Below are 22,440 nucleotides of genomic sequence, written 5' to 3'. Positions count from 1 at the left end.
CATGTAAGTGTCAAATTGGATGCCTGGCCCCTTCCAGCTGGACTGGGAGGTGGCGAGAGTGTTATAAAGGTGGGCAAGTCCCTTCTTGGGCAGACTACTCACCTGGGTCCCACCTTCAGGCTGAGCAGCTGAACCGGCCCAAGGACCTCCACCCTAGCCAGTCCACGGTCAATCGCCTGTTTCAGGCACCACGCAGACGTTGCTAAGTACATTCGGCGGTGTAGACTATAGGGGTTGCTTAAGTTAGCCCTACCTATAAGTGGTGTAGGTAGTGTACAACACATTTCTCGCAACTCTGTATTTTCTTCTCTGTATTAACAATAAAGTGGGTTTTGAAGGAACTACTGAGTTTGGGTCCATTTGTTCAAGTGAAACCAAAAAGTTGCAGCATCCACCTGTTACGATTATTCTACTTAGATCTTAGATTTGCGGAACACAAGGGCAAGGCAGCAGTTATTTTAATGACAGAAATTAAAATGCAATCACTGAAGTTCGTGTGAGGTTGTTACTCTCTTGTTTCCTCTCTTTAAATTTGTTGATCAAGCTATGGCAATTTTATGCCTGTTACGGAGTATTCGGAAGTTACAGTATGTCAATATATCAGATACAAATTGAGACAAGAAACAGTTGTCAGTTCTTAATGTAGATTGGTAAGTGCAAGCAGTAAAGTTAAAAGTACACCTTTGAAAATAAACAGATAAGAGATATAGTTTGCAAAATGGTAATCATGAGACGTTTGTGTGTGCATCACAATGGACTTGTGTTGACTTGTGCTGCATCAAACCAGGCAACATGGGCCAAGTTATTTGTACCATTGTGACTTGAGTTCAAGTTGGCATACCAGACTAATGTTGTCACTTAGCATATCAAACATCAATAGCTTTTTGTGCTTCTGATAACTGACACTTGTGTTTGTGTGCAGACCCAGTGAGGCAGCCAGAGGAAACACTGGTCACATTCAGCTGTGTAACTCACCTTCATATCACGCACACAGACAGAACAATTCTACCCATTATCAATGTCGTTACAGAGAATCTAAATGGTGAACTAACCTAAGTGCATCAGATCTGTCCTGTCTCAATGGAAGACAACGCGCAGACAAAAGAGAATAGGAATGCAAATACACAGGACACAGAGGCAGTGTATCAGTGAGCCATCAACAGCATATTGTGGTAAAACAATAATGGTACTTGGTAATGAAGAGTTAGGTTCTGGGAGTTAGACTAGTTGTATAGATTAGAATAAAAAGATATTGGGGAAAATAGATGAGAAATGATCCAAGTTATGGTGAAGACAATAATTTCCATAATCTTGATGGCAAGGGAGACTGAGGAAGAAGAAATTGCACACAGCATCCAAAGGCAGACAGCCCAGCTTGAAACGGGGGTGGGTACAAATGAGCAGTGTTTGGGCCAGTAATCAAAGGGACAGTGTGGGAAGTGCTGCAACTAGGTTGAGTTTCTTGCAGCTACTTGAATAGAGACCACCCCAAACCCTCCTGTACATCGATCAATGAAACTGGAGCACTTGTTGTCAGATTACTCTGATAACCCATCATCATGTGAACTATTGCCTGTGAACCTGATACAGTTCCCTTACTCACATTATGACAACTCATAGCCATTGCTGAAATTTAGCAATAAAAGGGGCAAAGATAAGGATTCAACTAAAAGGGATAAAAAGGAGATACTGCCCAGCAGAGCTGTCATCGACGGAGTGATCGGAGGCAGAGTGGGAGGGCTTTGGCTCATTTGGGCTTCGGCGATATCGGGTTGAGGTGAGTCAAGCTACCTGTGAGGAATAGAAACAGGAAGCATGTCTGTGAGACTGGTGTTCTGTACTGGATATCAGATGAGGGAAGTCCGGGAGACTGCACCAGGTGTGTTGAGCTGCAGTTCCTAAGGGACCACTTCAGGGAACTGGAGATGTAGCTCGATGACCTTCATCTGGTCAGGGAAAGTGAGGAGGTGATAGAGAGGAGCTTTAGGCAGGTAGTCACACCGGGGCCTCAGGATACAGTTAAGTGGGTGACAGTCAGGAGAGGGAAGGGAAAGAGTCAGATACTAGAGAGTACCCCTGTGGCTGTTTCCCTTAACAATAAGTACTCCTGTTTGAGGATGGCCTACCTGGGGGAAGCAATAGTGGCCACGCCTCCAGCAGAGTCTGGCCCTGTGGCTCAGAAGGGTAGGGAAAGGAAGAGGAAGGCAGTAGTGATAGGGGACTCTATAGTTAGGGGGTCAGACAAGCGATTCTGTGGATGCAGGAAAGAAACATTAATGGTAGCTTGCCTCCCAGGTGCCAGGGCCCGGGATGTTTCTGATCGCATCCATGATATCCTGAAGTGGGAATGTGAACAGCCAGAGGTCATGGTACATATTGGTACCGATGACGTAGGTAGGAAAAGGGAGCCTGAAAACAGACTACAGGAAGTTAGAAAGGAAGTTGAAAAGCAGGACCTCAAAAGGTAGTAATCTCAGGATTACTGCCTGTGCCATGTGACAGTAAGTATAGGAATAGGTAGGAATAGAGCAAGGTGGAGGATAAATGCGTGACTGAGGGATTGGAACAGGAGGCAGGGATTCAGATTTCTGGATCATTGGGACCTTTTATGGGGCAGGCGTGACCTGTACAAAAAGGACGGGTTGCATTTCAATCCGAGGGAGACCAATATCCTGGCAGGGAGATTTGCTAAGGCTATTGGTGAGAGCTTAAACTAGAATTGCTGGGGGGAGGGGGGAACTGAACTAAAGAGATGGAGGAAGGGGCAGTTGGCTCACAAATAGAAAAGGCTTGGAGACAAGTGTGAGAGGGAGGATAGGCAGGTGACAGAGAGACGTGCTCACACCGCTGGTTTGAGATGTGTCTATTTCAATGCAAGATGCATCATGAACAAAGCAGATGAGCTTAAAGCATGCATCAGTACTTGGAACTATGATGTTGTGGCCATTACAGAGACTTGGATAGCTCAGGGGCAGGAATGGATACTTAAGAGCACCAGGCTTTAGATGTTTCAGAAAGGACAGGATGGGAGGATAAAGAGGTTGGGCGAGGCACTGCTGATCAGAGATAGTGTCACAGTTGCAGAAAGGGGAAGTCATGAAGGGATTGTTTACTGAGTTTGTCATTGAAGTTAGAAACAGGAAGAGGTCAATAACTCGACTGGGACATCAAGGAGCATTTAGGGAGACAGATTCTGGAAAGGTGTAATAATAATGGGGTTGTCATGGTGTGAGATTTTAATTTCCCAAATATTGTTTGGCATCTCTCTAGAGCAAAGGCAAGGAGTCCAGGACAAGAGGGCACAGTCTCAGGATAGAGAGGCATCCATTTAAAACAGAGATGTGGAGAAATTTCTTCAGCCAGAGGGTGGTGAATTTGTGGAATTTATTACCACTGGCAGCTGTGGAGGCTAAGTCATTGGGTGTATTTAAGTCAGAGCTTGATAAGTTCTTGATTGGACAGAGCATCAGAGGTTATGGGGAGAAGGCTGTGGAGTGGGGCTGAGGAGGGAAAAAAGGGATCAGCCATGATTGAATGGCAGAGCAGACTCAATGGGCCAAATGGCCTTAATTCTACTTCTTTGTCTTATATCAAACATGGTCACTGGTGCAGGCAATCAATGGTACAGTACAGTACTCAGGATATTTGAATACTCAGATAACCCTGACAGCATTAATTTTGGGTTGCTTGGTTCTGTCAGCAGACACTTTTAGACTATTGTTATGAATTACTTTGTGGCAAAGTGAGTTATTTTGTTATCATTCACAATGTTCTTTGTGAACATTATCTCCCACTGTAGATACGTAATTCAAAAGGAAGTACTGTCAACCTGCAATATTGAAGTGAATGACATCACTGTAACTATTCAAATAGTATTGTACCAACTGCTGTTTCCTTTGACGTTAAGGGGATTGAAAATATTATATTCTTTTGGGTTTATGAGCCTCTACTGAGAGCGTCTCCATTTAAGTGCCTGCATTTGGTGATGAACAGAGACTTCTCTATCTCCAGCTTCAAGTTCTCTCCAGTGACTTTGTTCACTGTCACAACGCCCACCAACAAGCAAGCTGCATCTGAAGATGAGCTGTGCACGAGCAACTCAATTCATTCACTGCAGTGAAGTGCAAGATGCAACCTCAGTCAACCTTGTCATAACCCAGCAGTTATACACCTGCTGGAATATTTTAAGAAATGTCTGCTCTTAGCTTCCAACTCAAACTGCAAAGCAAAAACTCTATCTTGCACCACTTAACTTTGGGTTTGTCAGTACACAAGACACGGGGTCCACGAACAACAGTTATCAACAATGCTGGATCAAAATTAATATTTGACCTAGGCCTGAAATTTGTAACCATTGTGCAAGCTATCTGAGTTCTAACTTACACAGGTAAGAATACATGGAGAAGTATTTTTTTCATGTTTTGGATATCCCAGAATTGTACTAGCTATTTGGCACACACTCTCATAACTGCATAAGGATAAACTACAAAGATAATAGGTCCAAATTATGGTGCTCAGGAGCTGCATGGACATTGGAACCGACTTCCTCTCCAGCTCCTTGCTTCTGGTGTCATTGATGATGCACTTGTTTATCTTCAGTCAAATTCTGTACCTTGGCAAGTTAGCTTCACCGACAGCCTCTCTCTGGTGTGGTTCTCCCCATCAGCTTCAAACAATAAGCAAAAAGAAATGCAGATGCTAGAAACAGAAAGTAGGTAACAAATGCTGGAAATGCTCTTTGGAGTGTTCCCAACCCCAGGGGATAAAATATGTTAGGAAGCCCTGCCTTAGTGAAAAGAAACAGAAAGCTCATTTCATTCGGACTGGAAAAGGCAAGAAAACGTGCATTTTAAATGCTGAAAGTCGGTCGGAGAACAGAAGGTACGTATGTTGAACACGAGCTTCCAGTTTTGCAGAACGATTTCAGATCAGATTCATTTTTTTATCATTTGAAACATGTAGTGAAATGCCAAGCTTGCATTGACAACAACTGGCAGCTCGCAGGTGTTACCACACATTCCGCTGGTCAGCATGAGCTTCCATTTGCCTGAAGCTTTAATCCTCCACCCCAGTGTGAGCTTTCTGACTTTGGTTTCATGTCCAATACAAGTTTAAGGAATAGACACTCGTCATCTACATGGGCACCCTGCAACCCACAAGACTCAATGCTAATTTCAACAGTCCAGAAAAATCAGCCTTGCCTATTTGTCACTGTCCTGATCTGGCCATTTGTGTGGCAAGGTTATACACCTGTAATATTAATTCATTTTACTCTCTCTCCCCCCCCTCCCCCCACAAATGATGCCTGGTCTGTTGGGGATTTCTAATGTTCTCTTTTAGTTCTAATTTGTAGCCAACAGCTGTATACTTTATCTCTTAACGGCAACATGTTGCTGCATTTGTGTTCTACTGGCTAGTATTAGAAGTTATTTTCATCTGCACAACACACGATCACAGAACTGCAGATGCTGCAAATCTACAATAAAAATAGAACACACTTGAAAAACTTAAAGCCAGGTCAGAGGTAAACAGGAAAGGCCGATTTTTCTTTGACTGTTGAAATTAGCATAGGGTGCTGAGGGCTGCAATATGCTCAGGTGGATGACAAAGGACTGTCCCTTGAACTAGTGTTGGAAATGTAGCCAAAATGTGATTCAACACCAATTCATCAAGTTTTTGTTTAAAGTACTCATTTTCTTAAAAAATGACTATACTGGCACCATTTTGTTCCACATTAAAGTTAACAGGAGAATAATCTCCACATCTCTTAAAACATAGCATTCAGTGTCTGTGGCAGGGTGATAACTTGGAAACAAGAAACACTGGAAACATTAAATAGCCACACTACATCTACAGAAAGTGAATCAAGATGCTTTGTCAGAGAAGTGTTTGACCTGAAACGTAAATTGATACTACACTTGATCTTAGCTAAAAGACCGAGAGGCGATAAATTGTTAAACTTTCCAGAGATGCTGTCCAATTTGCTGAGCATTTCCTGTGCTTTGCGTCTTGATTTCAGATCCCCAGCATCTTCAGTGTTTGACGTTTATTTATTGTAATTAAAGTGTTGTTCATATTACCTATGTTGCATGCAGTTCACTGGCTGGACTGTACCAGGAATTCATTGGACTGCAGTTTGCTGTTGAATGCAAACCGATGATTGTAACCTCAAGATTCCAAGATTTTACATGTGGGGAAACCAAATTCGCTGTTACCTTTACTGATAGTTTCATCACGATGACTGTGCCAGACACACAACTTAACCATACTTCTGCAATACTTCATGGTTAACAGTTTAATTATGTAGTTGGGCAAACATCACTTTCAAATGCATCAAGATTGCATAGTGACTGAATCAAGTTGAAGTGCTGGGGGGAGGCATATGGGGGCTGATGAAATTCAACTAGATATCCCATGGATGTTCTTTAATAAGAAGAAATGGAAGTAATGGCATCTGGGGCATGTTTTATACTTGCATATCCAAAATTGTTATGATCTACACACAAGTGGCATTATCAAATAAAGAGTACCCATGGAACTGTTTTTTTTAATGTTATTTGTTGGAGATGAAAGTGGCAGTAAAACGCTGGAAAACACCCGGATGAGCTCTCCCACACAAGGATCCAACTCAGCATGAATATAATATTTACGTACTAGCGTTTCAGCATTCCTCTTTACCATAATATCACAGACAAAACTATAATGCCATTGTAACTCACCGAAAACGATTTCTTCGCACTCCTGGTCAGGATTTTGGCCGATTGCACATTTGTAAATAACTCCAGGATTTACTGTTACCTCATCGACGGAAGAATTTGCTTTTGGGGCCCCAACCACAAACCTACCGCGGCAAATGGTAAGGTAAAGGGGGGAAACAAATCCGTACAGCCATTAGTTACAAACTTTCCAAGCACTAGCAAAATAATGCTACCAAAACTTTTCTACCAAGTAGAATATTTTAAATCTGCGAACTATCTAAATCATGTTTTGTCTGCTAAATTCAGCATGAATTTGAGCAATACACCGTTCAAAGTTACAATGATAAATTCCACAACATTTACTCAAATTTGGCTTGTTTTAAGAATCTTCATTTTTACATACTTCAAAACTGAAACTCACCATTTTTTGTCTTTACCACTGTGCAATATTACGGAATAACCAAAATATGTTCCTGCTGTCCCTTTAAACTGGACGGGATTTTTCAAATCCAGATTGTACAGGTGTACCGATCTGAATAAACAATATAGCACTACCGTTACCCAGATGTCTCTCCAGCCAATTGGAAGCTTCTCAAGTCTCATATTTTATTTCAATGCTCATTGAGTCAAAACTATACTTGCTCCTTGAAACTTACTCTGGAGCTCAACCAGGCGTCTATAACCACGAGATAACAGTAATAACAAAATGTTCACATCCCCGACCCCGCCCCCGCCCCGTCTCTCCTCCTCCTCCCAACAGCATTGGAAACCACAACTTTTGCCGAGTGTGCGCGCTAAGGGGCGCTGGTGCCCCTTCTGTCCAGGCATACGCTGACCTCCGGATTACAGTCTGCTCACCGTGCTCTCTTCGGGATCAAAGCACATCTGTACTCTTCTAAGAACAGTCTCAATTTTCTCATATACCCTTTTATTGTAATTCTTTCGTAACAATTTGAGTGCTTCATTGAAGAACTCTGCAAGTGTAGGAGCGTGAGAAATTACAAGAAAACAATATTTTGAGGGGGAGTTCCTGACCTTCACCACGAATTGAAGAGGCTGTGGAGGGGATGAATAATGTTTAGAATATAACAAAGATGTGCTAGTATTGATTTAGGGTTTGACACCCATGCGTGATAAGAATCTGGTCCAAATTTACCTTTCCCCCCGTTAAAGTTTATCCAAAGTTTCTAGAATCGCATGTTTCTTGCCTTTATATTAATTTGCCTTCAAGCGTCTAAGCAAAATTTTTAGTTACGAAAATGGCAGAAAAGATAGTCATAGGCTGGGATATACCATTTCTTGAAATGCTCACCCAGCATGTATCAGGATTTCTCTATTAATTTATCAATTAATGAAGTATTTGATAGTCAGAAATTTGCATTAGCAATCAAAAATCACTTCACAAGCCACAGAAATGTATAATTTCTATAGTTGCTAAGCTTTATTTGTAGTTCAGTAGTTTTTTTTAAAGAAAATGAATGTATTAAACAACACACACACACAATGCTGGAGGAACTCAGCAGGTCAGACAACATCAATGGAATGAATAAACAGTCAATGTTTCAGGCCAAGACCCTTCTTCAGGACTGAAATGGAAGTGGGGAGATGCCAAAATTAAACAGAAATTGGTAAATTGACTTCTAAACAGGAATAGTAAACTCATAATCTGTTCCCAATCCAATATGTTTCATTTGTTCATTTGTCATAAGTTCAAAATACAAATATGCACGTGATTCGGTTACTTGACTATAGATGCTGCTGGGATTATTACTGGAATCAGGTTTATTATCACTGAACTAAGCTGTGAAAGTTGTCTTTTGAAACAACAGTATAATGCAACTCATTAAAAGTACAATAAATAACAAAAATGAATAAACTGTGCCAAAGAGGAACAGTGAGATAATGTTCAGAAATCTGATGACAGAGGGAAAGAAGCTGTTCTTAAAGTGTGGATCTTCAGGCTTCTGTACCCCCTCACTGATGGCAGTGATGAGAAGAGTGCATATCCCAGATACTGAGGGTCATTATTGACAGTCTTGAGGCAATGTCTCTTAAAGATACTGTCAATAGTGGGAAAGAATGTGCCCATGATAGAGCTGGCTGAATCTACAACCCTCTGCAGCTACTTCCAATCTTGTGCATTGTAGCCTCCACACCAGGTGGTGATGCAAACAGTCAGAATACTCTCTGCTATAGACCTATAGAATGCAGAAGTATTCGGTGATTACCAAACCTCCTGAAACTGAACTAGAGGCACTGGCATGCCTCCTTCACAAGTGCATCAATGTGTTCGGCCCATAATAGATCCTCCAAGACGCTGAAATGGAGGAAGATAAAACTGCTCGCCCTTTCCTTTGCTGACACAGTGAGGTCTCTTGTGTGTTCTTTTAACTTCATCTTCCTGGAATGCATGATCAGTTCCTTAGTCTTGCTGATGTTGAGTATAAGGCTGATGTTCCAACTTCACTCAACCAGCTGATCTATCTCACTCCTGTTCACCCCCTCATTACCGTCTGAAATTTTACCAACACCTGTGGTATCATCTGCCAACTTATAGTCATAGAGCATAGAAGCAGACTGTTCGGCCCATGTAATCCATGCTGACCTGTTTTTCTGTCATCTTACAAGTGACATTTAAGCTGTGCTTAGAAACATAGAAACATAGAAAATAGGTGCAGGAGTAGGCCATTCGGCCCTTCGAACCTGCACCGCCATTCAGTATGATCATGGCTGATCATCCAACTCAGAACCCTGTACCTGCCTTCTCTCCATACCCCCTGATCCCTTTAGCCACAAGGGCCATATCTAACTTACTCTTAAATATAGCCAATGAACTGGCCTCAACTGTTTCCTGTGGCAGGGAATTCCACAGATTCACCACTCTCTGTGTAAAGAAGTTTTTCCTCATCTCAGTCCTAAAAGGCTTCCCCTTTATCCTTAAACTGTGACCCCTCGTTCTGGATTTCCCCAACATCGGAAACAATCTTCCTGCATCTAGCCTGTCCAATCCCTTTAAAATTTTATATGTTTCAATAAGATCCCCCCTCAGTCTTCTAAATTCCAGTGAGTATAAGGCTAGTTGATCCAATCTTTCTTCATAAGAAAGTCCTGCCATCCCAGGAATCAATCTGGTGAACCTTCTCTGTACTCCCTCTATGGCAAGAATGTCTTTCCTCAGATTAGGGGACCAAAACTGCACACAATATTCTAGCTGCAGTCTCACCAAGGCCTTGTACAACTGCAGTAGAACCTCCCTGCTCCTGTACTCAAATCCTTTTGCTATGAATGCCAACATACCATTTGCCTTTTCCACTGCCTGCTGTACCTGCATGCCCACCTTCAATGACTGGTGTACAATGACACCCAGGTCTCATTGAATCTCCACTTTTCCTAATCGGCCACTGTTCAGATAATAATCTGTTTTCCTGTTCTTGCAACCAAAGTGGATAACCTCACATTTATCCACATTAAATTGCATTTGCCATGAATTTGCCCACTCACCTAACCTATCCAAGTCACCCTGCATCCTCTTAGAATCCTCCTCACAGCTAACACCACCGCCCAGCTTCATGTCATCCGCAAACTTGGAGATTCTGCATTTAATTCCCTCGTCTAAATCATTAATATATATTGTAAACAACTGGGGTCCCAGCACTGAGCCTTGCGGTACCCCACTAGTCACTGACTGCCATTCTGAAAAGGTCCCGTTTACTCCCATTCTTTGCTTCCTGTCTGCCAATTCTCTATCCACATCAATACCATACCCCCAATACCGAGTGCTTTAAGTTTGCACACTAATCTCCTGGGTGGGACCTTGTCAAAAGCTTTTTGAAAATCTAAATATACCACATCCACTGGCTCTCCCCTATCCACGCTACTAGTTACATGTTCAAAAATTTCTGTAAGATTCGTCAGACATGATTTTCCTTTCACAAATCCATGCTGACTTTGTCCAATGATTTCACCTCTTTCCAAATGTGCTGTTATCAAATCTTTGATAACCGACTCTAGCATTTTCCCCACCACCGATGTCAGACTAACCGGTCTATAATTCCCCGGTTTCTCTCTCCCTCCTTTTTTAAAAAGTGGGGTTACATTAGCCACCCTCCATTCCTCAGGAACTAATCCAGAATCTAAGGAGTTTTGAAAAATTATCACTAATGCATCCACTATTTCTTGGGCTACTTCCTTAAGCACTCTGGTATGCAGTCCTTCTGGCCCTAGGGATTTATCTGCCTTATATCCCTTCAATTTACCTAACACCACTTCCTTACTAACATGTTTTTCCCTCAGTTCTTCCATCTCACTAGACCCTCGGTCCCTTAATATTTCCGAAAGATTATTTATGTCCTCCTTAGTGAAGACAGAACCAAAGTAGTTATTCAATTGGTCTGCCATGTCTTTGTTCCCTATGATCAATTCACCTGTTTCTGACTGTAAAGGACGTACATTTGTCTTGACCAATCTTTTTCTTTTCACATATCTATAAAAGCTTTTACAGTCAGTTTTTATGTTGCCTGCCAGCTTTCTCTCATAATCTTTTTTCCCTTTCCTAATCAAGCCCTTTGTCCTCCTCTGCTGGTCTCTGAATTTCTCCCAGTCCTCAGGTGTGCTGCTTTTTTTTTTGCTAATTTATATGTTTCTTCTTTGGACTTGATACTATCCCTAATTTCCCCTGTCAGCCATGGGTGCACTACCTTCCCTGGTTTATTCTTTTGCCAAACTGGGATGAACAATTTTTGTAGTTCATCCATGTGATCTTTAAATGCCTGCCATTGCATATCCACTGTCAACCCTTTAAGTATAATTTGCCAGTCTATCTTAGCTAATTCACGTCTCATACCTTCAAAGTTACCCTTCTTTAAGTTCAGAACCTTTGTTTCTGAATTAACTATGTCACTCTCCATCTTAATGAAGAATTCCACCATATTATGGTCACTCTTACCCAAGGGGCCTCGCGTGACAAGATTGCTAACTAACCCTTCCTCATTGCTCAATACCCAATCTAGAATGGCCTGCTCTCTAGTTGGTTCCTCGACATGTTGGTTGAGAAAACCATCCCGCATACATTGCAAGAAATCCTCTTCCTCAGCACCCTTACCAATTTGGTTCACCCAATCTATATGTAGATTGAAGTCACCCATAATAACTACTGTTCCTTTATTGCACGCATTTCTAATTTCCTGTTTAATGTCATCCCCAACCTCACTACTACTATTAGGTGGCCTCCCACCACCAGAACTCCCACCAGCGTTTTCTGCCCCTTAGTGTTATGCAGCTCTATCCATATCGATTCCACATCCTCCAGGCTAATGTCCTTCCTTTCTATTGTGTTAATCTTCTCTCTAACCAGCAATGCTACCCCACCTCCTTTTCTTTCCTGTCTATCCCTCCTGAATATTGAATATCTCTGGATGTTGATCTCCCGTCCTTGGTCACCCTGGAGCCATGTCTCTGTGATCCCAACTATATCATATTCATTAATAACTATCTGCACATTCAATTCATCCACCTTGTTACGAATGTTCCTCGCATTGACACACAAAGCCTTCAGGCTTGTTTTTACAACACTCTTAGCCCTTATACAATTATGTTGAAAAGCGGCTCTTTTTGCTTTTTGCCCTGGATTTGCCTGCCTGCCACTTTTACTTTTCACCTTACTACTTTTTGCTTTCATTCCACATTACCCATCTGTTAACAAACTTTCAAGCTAAACTGCCACTGAAAAGCCATGGAGTAATTACTGCAGACACTGGATACAACAACTTTTGCAGATCGCACAAAGACCCAGCCAGGAACGGGAATGGGGGAGGGGGGGCTTTGTTCAACCAAGGAACAGACAGAGGGAGAGTGGTGATTAGGAGTGGCAAGGAGCACAGCCCAAGAACAGCAATGGACAGTCAGTATAGGGACAGTGGGTTGGGAAGAGACAGAGTTTGTAGCCAGGGATATCTGACTTACAATATTTTGAGGCTCAGGATGAATGGTTTTAAACTCAAATCAGTGGCACAAATTACAAGAATGTCAATATGGTTAGACTTTGCATTGTTGCTAGCACAACAGAAGAGCCATAAATCATGAGCAATGGGCCCCTTTCTGATTGCTGACTGCCTGGGGATCCTCTCAGACTAAACATCTTTATGTCATCTCAGTGCACCAATTGGTTGCCTGGTTTTCATTTTTGAAGCTATGACTCATGGTGGAAAGCAGCTGACCAGAGTGCTTTCTTCTCTGCCTATGTCTGCACAATTTCCAGCCCCAGCCAGGAACTCTGCTGACCAGAGTGTGGAGCTTGTGAAATGCACTGTACAAATGGAAGTCCCTTCTTCTCTGCCTATGTCTGCACAATTTCCAGCCCCAGCCAGGAACTCTGCTGACCAGAGTGTGGAGCTTGTGAAATGCACTGTACAAATGTAAGTCCCTTCTTCTCTGCCTATGTTTGCACAATTTCCAGCCCCAGCCAGGAACTGAGCAGGTTTATTGGACCAACTTTGCTCCTCTCCAAACTCCTGCTTTTCTCCACAACCTCCATTCCAGACTGAAAACCTACTGTTTTCTCTTTCCTCCACGTCAGTGCTGTCTGATATCAACCCAGATATCCATGAGCCAACTCAGCAATGACCTAGTCAAGGAGAACAGGATAAGGCCATTCAGCCCACTGTCCATAACAGTCACCAAGCACCCATTGCTCTCACATTTTTAACATCTTCCCCTAAGATTTACCATCCATTTACACACCAGGGGCAATTTACAGTGGCCAACTAACCTATAGGGACTTGATTCATTAGAACTTAAGAGACTGAGAAGGTTGCAGCTCCGATTCAGTTGTTTTCAGGTTCAGGGACAGGGATGTTGGGAAATAGGGAGAGGCCTAAATCTAAGCCTGCACTCCAGATTCAAAGGTGAGTAACATGGACACGTAGGATGCCAGCAGAACAGGGAGGAACGAGGACCAGTCTCCACCTGGGCACATGACACACAAGATTGGCGTTCAAGGCCTAGTATTCCGAATCCCATCTTCGGGTTTAACCACACAAGTCCCTGATTTATGCTAGTGCTGATTGTCAGTGACGAGATGTTATTTCTACTGACTGTAGTCTCCCAGTGAGGAAGTTAAGGATCCAGTTCAGTTGCAGAGGGAGGTACAGAGGCCCAACTTTTGAAGCTTGCTGATTACTTCTGAAGGGATGACAGTATTGAGTGCTGAGCTGTATTTAAATAAACTACCTGATGGATGTTTTGCTGTTGACAGGGTGCTCCAAAGCTGAGTGGAGGGCCAATGAGTTGGCACCTACTGTAGATTTGTTGTGGCATTTGGCAAATTGTAGCAGGTCCAGGTCCTTGTTCAGGCAGGAGGTAATTCTAGCCAGATCAACCTCTCAAAGTGCTTTTCTAATGGGATCATCCTGTTCTTCTTGTGCACTGATATGATTGCTGCCCCTTTGGAACAGTGGCGAACCTCCAACTCCAGCAGTCAGAGGTGGAAGGTACCTTTGAACTCTCCAGCCAGTCAGTTGCCACAGGATTTCAATACTCTGCCGAGTACACTGTAGAAGCCCAATGCCTTGTGTGGGTTCATCTTCTTGAAGGTTGCTTTGGCGTGGCTTCTAAACAGAGATCACAGGCTCACTGGCTCCTGGAAGGGGGGGGGGGGGAGATTTGCACAAACCTAGTGTTATTCTCCTTTTCAAAGCTTGTATAAAAGTTGTTGAATTCATCAGCCATGTATGCTGTTTAGATTCGCCTTATTGGACATAATGACAAGCAAACCCTGCTACAGCTGTTGTGCATCCAATTGTCTCTATGGTTGCCCAGGGGAAGTAGCTGTGGGCATTTTAAGCAGCTACGTACACTCAGGCATGCCTGTACACATGCTCATTAATGCCAATCATGAGGCAGCATGTAAAAGCATGGTCAAGAGGTTCAGTTGTTGTTCAGACCAAAGATCAGAATCGGGAAGAAATGGAATCTAAATGACCATGGAATTGTTGTTGGTGCTAAACATGGTAGTTTGAGTATCTCAGGAATTGATGATCTCCTAGGATTTTCACGCAGGGCAGTCTCCAGAGTTTGTAGAGAATGGTGTGGAAAACAACCATTGAGCTGAAGTTCTGTGGGTGAAAATGCTTTGTTATGGAGCGAGGTCAGAGGAAAATGGCAAAACTGGTTCAAGCTAACAGGAAGGTGACAGTAACTCAAATATCCATGTAATACAACAGTGGTGTGCAGAAGAACATCTCTGAATGCACAATACATCGAACCTTGAAGTTGATGGGCTACAACAGCAAACATACACTCAGTAGCTACCTTATTTGGTACAAGAGGTACCTGATAAAGTGGCCACTAAGTGCCGTTTATTCCCACAAGTTATTGTTCCTAGTATTTGCAGATCCAGCAGTTATTCCCCAATGCTCACTGTCCTGAAATGGTGATGATCTGCAATCGAGCAGCTTATAAACAGCATGCCTGTCTGGAGCATATAAGAAGCCAACTGAAGGGACATTCGGGGTCAGGGTCAATTATGTTGGTGTTTCTGGAATGAAGAGGATAAACAAATAAGAATGCCACCGATCATTTTTCAGAAAGGCATTGGATAGCCAAGTAATTAAAACAGAAAATGTTGAGTGACTAAACTTCTCACACTCCCATTCTCAGTTCTTTCCTCAGCTTTCTGAACTGGTTTAAAAGAAACCATTATTAGCACTAATTGCTTGTAATATAGCATTAATACATATTTTGATACGTGTCTTCAATATTCAGCAATCTTATTATAAAGCATGGACTTTCAAACAAACAACAACAAAAAAACAGGATTGCTGAAACAAGAATGGCAGGTAAGAAGGAAAACATGTTGTGACTTTCCTTTGTGGGTTTGAAATAATTATACTCTGGGAAATAATAATGTTATGTCCTTGTTGTGTTCAACAAGAGCCAAGAATGGGGTTGATTTATTAAGGGCCAAGAGGTATTTAGTACCCACTAGGAAGAACACTTCAAAGGCCTCCTTAATGACAAATCTGTTTTTGATGTTTTGACATTTGTTTTGACCCCATCCCAGCAACAGAAAGTTGCATGGTTTGGCAGATTCTGTTGTCGCCTCACATCTCCAATAATCGCAGTCAATCCTCACTGTCAGAGTTGTGTGTATAGAGTCTGTGCATTCTCTCTTTGATGAGGTAGGCTTCCCCAGGTGCCCTGCTTTCCTCACAGATCCTGAAGTAGCCAATGGCCAAAGTAACTAAGGACTAGTGCCATAGGAAATCAGTGAGAGGCAACGGATGGACGAGAGAAAAGGTTACCAGGAAACAATAGGAACAATGGGATTGCCCCCAGGAAAAGAAAGAGCTTTGATGAATAAAATGGTCTATTTCTCTGTCATAGGAAATAGGAGAATATCAAATCCCACTCTTTCCCCATAATCAATGCTGTCTTTTGTTTTATAGAAATCCATCCAACTCCTACTCCAGGACCTCTAGTTTTCTTGGGTGAAGAATTCCATATCACCAATCTCTGAGTAAAGAAATGGCTCTTCAAAACAGAAAATCTGAAGACTCACCTCTTTTAAAACTCCTGATTCTTGTTCCAAGTCCCAGCTCCTGATAGGTAAAACTGAATATTCTCAATATTACATCCTAATTACACTTAAGAAACTCCGTTAGGCTATGACATTCACACACCAAGCATTGTTCTAAAGACAGACACTCTATAGCAAGCCCTGCAGAAGCAAGAGATTACATTTGAGATGTAACTAAGAGCCCCGAGCTGATGCGATGAGAGCACAGAAAAGCCCAGTACAAACTCCAGAAGGTAAATTACAGGACCTAGTTTCTACCTAATTCAGCAACTCTTTAACCACCCACTATCATATACTCCCTCTGAAACTAAATGTTTTTCAGGATCTTACCACTGAATACTCCCACACAAATGAGTCTGATCCCCTCCTCTTCTAATGCCTATAAGTTCTAGATTCACCCCAAGCACTCTAACCATAACCCAAACCACAGGTGAGATCTCTCTCAACCAAAAACCCTCCACATCCATAACCCACCTACTACTGAAGTCTCTGCATACATTTTCAGTATAAAGTTTATTCTATTGCACATGATGCCGTGGGCATAAGCAAAACAGAATATTCTGTGAGGAGCCCAGGAGGCAAATATTGACTACAACTCTCCTCCATGCCCTTGCATACTGCAAGTTTTTTGTATCTTTTGAGAGACCACACAAATTTAAGCAATTATGTTTACAACCACATTTTTCCCCCTTTGAACTTCACAGTTGACAAAGTTCACTCACTCAGATCATGATGTGACATTGCTAAATAAAATTAAACAACATACTGAAACTGATCTTCCATACCAGCAGGAAACAAATCTTACAGTAGAATAAGTAGGTCAAGTGTGCTAGGGAACTTACATTTTTTAGGTAAAGCATTACCTACAGTACATACTCTGTGTTTTGGTCTATATCTTGTAAGTAGAATCAATGGTGCAATGTCAAAGTTTCTTCTGAAGTTTGGAAACTATGAATACTTCCAATGTGCAATGAAGCTTTCTTTATATTGTTCCTAAAATACACACAAAGAACATCAGAAGAGCATCTGCTTCACACTGTTTTTTTCTGACATTATAAATAAGGCTGACAAGTTATTGTCAAATTCGTGCCAAAGTATATTTAGTTTTACACTTGAAATGAATGACAAGTGAATATTTAAGCTTCTTCGGCACTATATTAGACATTAGAAGTTAATTTTGAGCTCCTTGACTATGAGAAAATCACAGCTGTCATATTGGTCTCAATAAAGCATTGACATAAGGATCAGACAAATTCTTGCATCTCTCTTTTTATTGCAAAAGTGATCAAATTCTCAACTCTGTCAGATGATTGTCAGGACAAATCCTACTTCAAGGACCTGACTGCACACAAAGACCAAGGATGGGTCTCCAGTGAAGTGCTGAGGGAGCCTAGCCATTTTTCCAAGGATCCATTAAAAGTAGAACCAACATAAGCCAGAGGGTGGTGAATCTGTGAAATTTTATGCCACGGGCAGCAGTGGAGGTCAAGTCATTGGGTGTATTTAAGGCAGAGATTGATAGGTATCTGAGTAGCCAAGGCATCAAAGGTTATGGTGAGATGGCAGGGGAGTGAGACTAAATGGGAGAATGGATCAGCTCATGATAGTATGGCAGAGCAGACTCAATGGGCTGAATGGCTGACTGCTGCTCCTTTGTCTTAAAAAAGGTAGACATAAAAGATCCTATGGACTGAAATAGGAGGAGGGAGAATTATCCATAAGCAATATTTATCCCTCAACCAACATTATTGAAATATATGTTTAGATCATGAATACATTGCTCTTTGAACTATCCTTGCCAGACTTCCTACATTATGAGCAGCTGTAGCTCAAATGGCCTTCATGGCTTGAAAACGGCTTTGGAATATCATGAGGTCACGAAAGGCACAGTTTCAGCACAAGTATGTACTTCAGTTTTGCTTGTGTTGCTGGAAGTTTGAGAGGGGATCTGATTGCAACATATAAGATTATTAAGGGATTGGACAAGATGGAGGCAGGAAATATGTTCCAGATGCTGGGAGAGTCCAGTACCAGAGATCATGGTTTGAGAATAAGGGGTAGGTCATTTAGGACAGAGTTAAGGAAAAACTTCTTCTCCCAGAGAGTTGTGGGGGTCTGGAATGCACTGCCTCGGAAGGCAGTGGAGGCCAATTCTCTGGATGCTTTCAAGAAGGAGCTAGATAGGTATCTTATGGATAGGGGAATCAAGGGATATGGGGACAAGGCAGGAACTGGGTATTGATAGTAAATGATCAGCCATGATCTCAAAATGGCGGTGCAGCATCGAAGGGCCGAATGGTCTAGTTCTGCACCTATTGTCTTTGTCTATTGTCTATAAGTTCAGTGCTTGTGACCTACAGCACCACTGGTATTGATTCCAGCTCAAGTCATTAATTTAAAATAGAACACAGAACAGCCCAGCGAAGGATGAGGCCCTTCAGCCCTCTATGTTATACTGAACCAATAAATGGCTAACTAAACTAATCTCTTCTACCTACACGATGTCGATATCCTTCCATTTCCCTGTTCAATGCAGAGACAAGTAAACCTTGTGAGCAGCAAACTGAACATCAGCTCGTCCATCTCTTCTGGCCCCAACACCCTGACCGTTACAATCTAGCCCAGCGCTTAAATCAGCCAAGCAACAGGTAGTTCCTCGTTCTTGGGCCAAGAACCTGCCGGCTCAATTCGACCGGAACCCGAACTTTCCAATCTAGCCCGGTGCTTAAATCATTCAGCCATCCATTTGTTCTGAGCTCTCCGCTACCTTGCTGCTGCTTGAAATTTACTCGAAGCCCACAACAGCAGCGGCCAAACGTTGGCCGTTCCATGCTCTTGGGCCTGGGCCCCACCACCTCGATTCAGGCCATACACACTACAACTGTCCTGCAACTTTGAGACTTCAATTCACGTAACGAAGATGCCAAGTCACTGCAGGTGGTTCAAAAGCTCAGCTCCAAAGGGGAAGTTACAGGCTATTGATTACATAGATAGTTTTCGAGAACATGTGTAATTAATAAAATAATTAATAGTTTTGGTTGCTGCCAGAAAGTTGTCACTGTGCTTCACCAGTGCCATCTTACACCACAAATCAGATATTGGTCAAGGCCCAGCAATTGCTTCAATTGCCTCTCTCAATAAGATGAGGTATATCCCATCAGACCCTGAGGCCTCATCCATCTTAGTGCTCTTTAAAAGATTCAACAATACCTCTTCCTATTACCCAAAATTATTTCAGATGATCAAACTGGCTTTATTAAAAATTGTTATTCTTTTTTTAACATTAGGAGATTGTTGAATATTGTTTATACTCCCTCACATGATACTTCAGAATGCGTGATTTCATTAGATGCGGAGAAAGCATTTGACAGAGTTGAATGGCCTTACTTATTTAATGTGTTGGAGAAGTTTAATTTTAGTCTGATATTTATATCATGGATTAAATTGATTTATCATACTCCAGTAGCCTCAGTGGTTACCAATAATCAAAGATCTCCCTTTTTTCGCCTATTTCGGGGCACTAGACAGGGATGTCCTCTTAGTCCATTACTATTTAACATTGCCTTAGAACCTTTGGCAATTGCCATCAGACAATCACAGGATATTTTGGGTATTAATCGTGGGACAGATATTCATAAGTTATCTTTGTATGCAGATGATTTATTACTATTCATTTCTAACCCGGAGAAATCCATTCCAGCAGTTTTATCATTATTGGCTCAATTTAGTGAGTTTTCTGGGTATAAGTTAAATCTTAATAAAAGTGAATTGTTTCCATTAAATAAACGGGTCCCAATTTATGGAAATTTACCCTTTAAATTAGTTAATGACTCTTTTACTTATTTAGGGATCAAAATCACAAAGAACCATAAAGATTTGTTTGGATTTAATTTTTTACCCTTAATTGATCAGATTAAAGATTTGTTTACTAAGTGGTCACCTTTGTCTCTATCTCTAATAGGCAGGATTAATGCTATTAAGATGGTTATTTTACCTAAGTTTTTATATATTTTTCAAGCGATACCAATTTTTATCCCGAAATCTTTTTTTACTAATGTTGACTCTAAAATTTCTTCATATATATGGCAGAATAAAAATCCCAGGTTAGGTAAAACATATTTACAGAAGACAAAAAAGGAAGGCGGGTTAGCTTTACCTAATTTCAGATTTTACTATTGGGCAGCTAATATTAGATATTTGTTATGCTGGTTGAAAGATGGGGGTGGATCTTTTGGCCCTTGTTGGGTGAGTTTAGAAACTAAATCGGTATCAGCTTATGCTTTGGGTTCCATTTTAGGGACTTCTCTCCCTTTTGCTCTTTCTAAATTGCCGAAACGAATTGACAACCCAATAGTTAAACATACTTTGCGTATATGGTTTCAATTTCGGAGATTTTTTGGGTTGACTCAATTCGTTTTAAATAGTCCTATTGTATCTAATTGTTTTTTTCACCCTTCCATTATAGATCAAGCTTATTCAGCTTGGAAAACTAAGGGATTACTAAGATTTTCTGATTTATTTTTAGATAATTGTTTCATGTCTTTTGAACAATTATCCAACAGATATAACTTGCCGAGATTTCATTTTTTTAGATATTTACAGATTAGACATTTTTTAAGTTCTGTACTCTCTACGTTTCCAAATTTTGTGCCTTCAGATACTTTGGAGAGTTTATTTCAATTAGACCCTTTTCAAAAAGGGCTTATTTCAAAACTTTATAATATAATTATGAAGATACGTTCAGAGCCCCTTTATAAGACTAAACAGGATTGGGAAAGAGAACTTAGTTTTAGTATTTCTAGTGAGAATTGGGATAGAATTCTTCAATTAGTTAATACATCATCGTTATGTGCCAAACATTCACTAATACAATTTAAGGTTGTACATAGGGCCCATATGTCCAAGGATAAATTAGCTCATTTTTACTCTCATATAAGTCCTATTTGTGATAGATGTCATTCTGAAATTGCGTCTTTAACTCACATGTTTTGGTCGTGTTCATTTTTGGAGAAATATTGGAAAGATATTTTTGATATTATTTCTGCGGTTTTGAATATTGATTTACAACCTCATCCTATTACCGCAATTTTTGGTTTACCAATGTTAGATTCACAGCATTTATCTTCTTCAGCCCGTCGATTGATTGCATTTCTAACTCTGATGGCTAGAAGATCTATATTGTTGAATTGGAAAGAAATTGATCCTCCCACTGTATTTAATTGGTTCTCTCAAACTATGTTATGTTTAAATTTAGAAAAAATTAGAAGTGGTACTTTTGAGACTTCTATTAAATTTGAAAAGTTATGGAGACCGTTTATTCAACATTTTCATATGATGTAATATGACCCTGTGCCAAGTTCATTTGATTTCCCAGCTTTTAGCTTATGGATTTTGAGAGGACCGGAAGTGACGGCATTGATGAATACTTATTTTTGTGAGATATTATAAACAGCCCACTTTTTTTTTCTCCTTCTCTTTTGTTTGTTTTTCTTTCTTTTATATTACTTATTAGTTATAGTTATTAGATTAGATTAGTTAGTTTTGCATTATATAAATTTTTTTTTGTTTTTTTTCTTTCTTTTTTCTGTTTTTTTTATATTATACATTATGAAATATTTAGATTTTCTATGTCCATACATATATCTTATGGCTTATGTCTTGGTAAACTCATTTATATTGTAACTATTATGTATGTTTTTTTTCATATGTAATGGAATGTGTATGTTGGTAATTTCTTTATCAATATATCATCTGTATTCTGTCCATATTACTAATATTAATAAAAAGATTTAGAAAGAAAGAACAATACCTCTTCCTTTATCCCAAAACATCAATACACACAACACTGATCTGCCTATCTTCCACATCTTTCCCCTTGGTAAATACTGATATAAAGTACTCTATAAGGACCTCGCTCACATCTTCCACATTCAAGCAAATGTTCCCCTTTATCCTTGAGTGGTACTATCCTCTCCCTGGTTATAGAATTATCGCATCATAGAACACTACTGCACAGAAATAGGCCATTCAGCCCATTTAGTCTGTGCAGAACCAGTAATCTGCCTAGTCCCATCAAAATGCATCCAGACCATAGCTCTCCATAACCTTACCATCCAACTACCTATCCGAATTTCTCTCAAGTGTTGAAATTGACCCTGCCTCCATCAC

The 22,440-nt window shown here is 40.9% G+C and overlaps 1 protein-coding gene across 2 annotated transcripts in view; it reads right to left on the bottom strand.

Moving 5' to 3' along the window:
• The window catches only part of itga4 (integrin alpha 4), a 228,219-nt gene that overhangs the window by 136,649 nt on the left and 69,130 nt on the right, over positions 1 to 22,440 (bottom strand). The window contains exons 1-2 of one of the 2 annotated variants that reach the window (XM_059966796.1): positions 7,120 to 7,372; positions 6,720 to 6,841 (exon numbers count right to left, since the gene is read on the bottom strand). In XM_059966796.1, the coding sequence (XP_059822779.1) occupies positions 6,720 to 6,841; positions 7,120 to 7,301 (304 nt within the window). In that variant the 5' untranslated portion in view covers positions 7,302 to 7,372. Of the gene's footprint in view, positions 1 to 6,719; positions 6,842 to 7,119; positions 7,373 to 22,440 lie in introns of those variants that run through there. The other variant, XM_059966797.1, reaches the window with a different exon arrangement.

The sequence above is a fragment of the Hypanus sabinus genome, chromosome 4, assembly GCF_030144855.1.
Source record: "Hypanus sabinus isolate sHypSab1 chromosome 4, sHypSab1.hap1, whole genome shotgun sequence".
Classification (NCBI taxonomy): Eukaryota; Metazoa; Chordata; class Chondrichthyes; order Myliobatiformes; family Dasyatidae; genus Hypanus; species Hypanus sabinus.
Note: the sequence above shows the minus strand (reverse complement) of the source record. Positions and strands in the feature narration are given on the sequence as shown.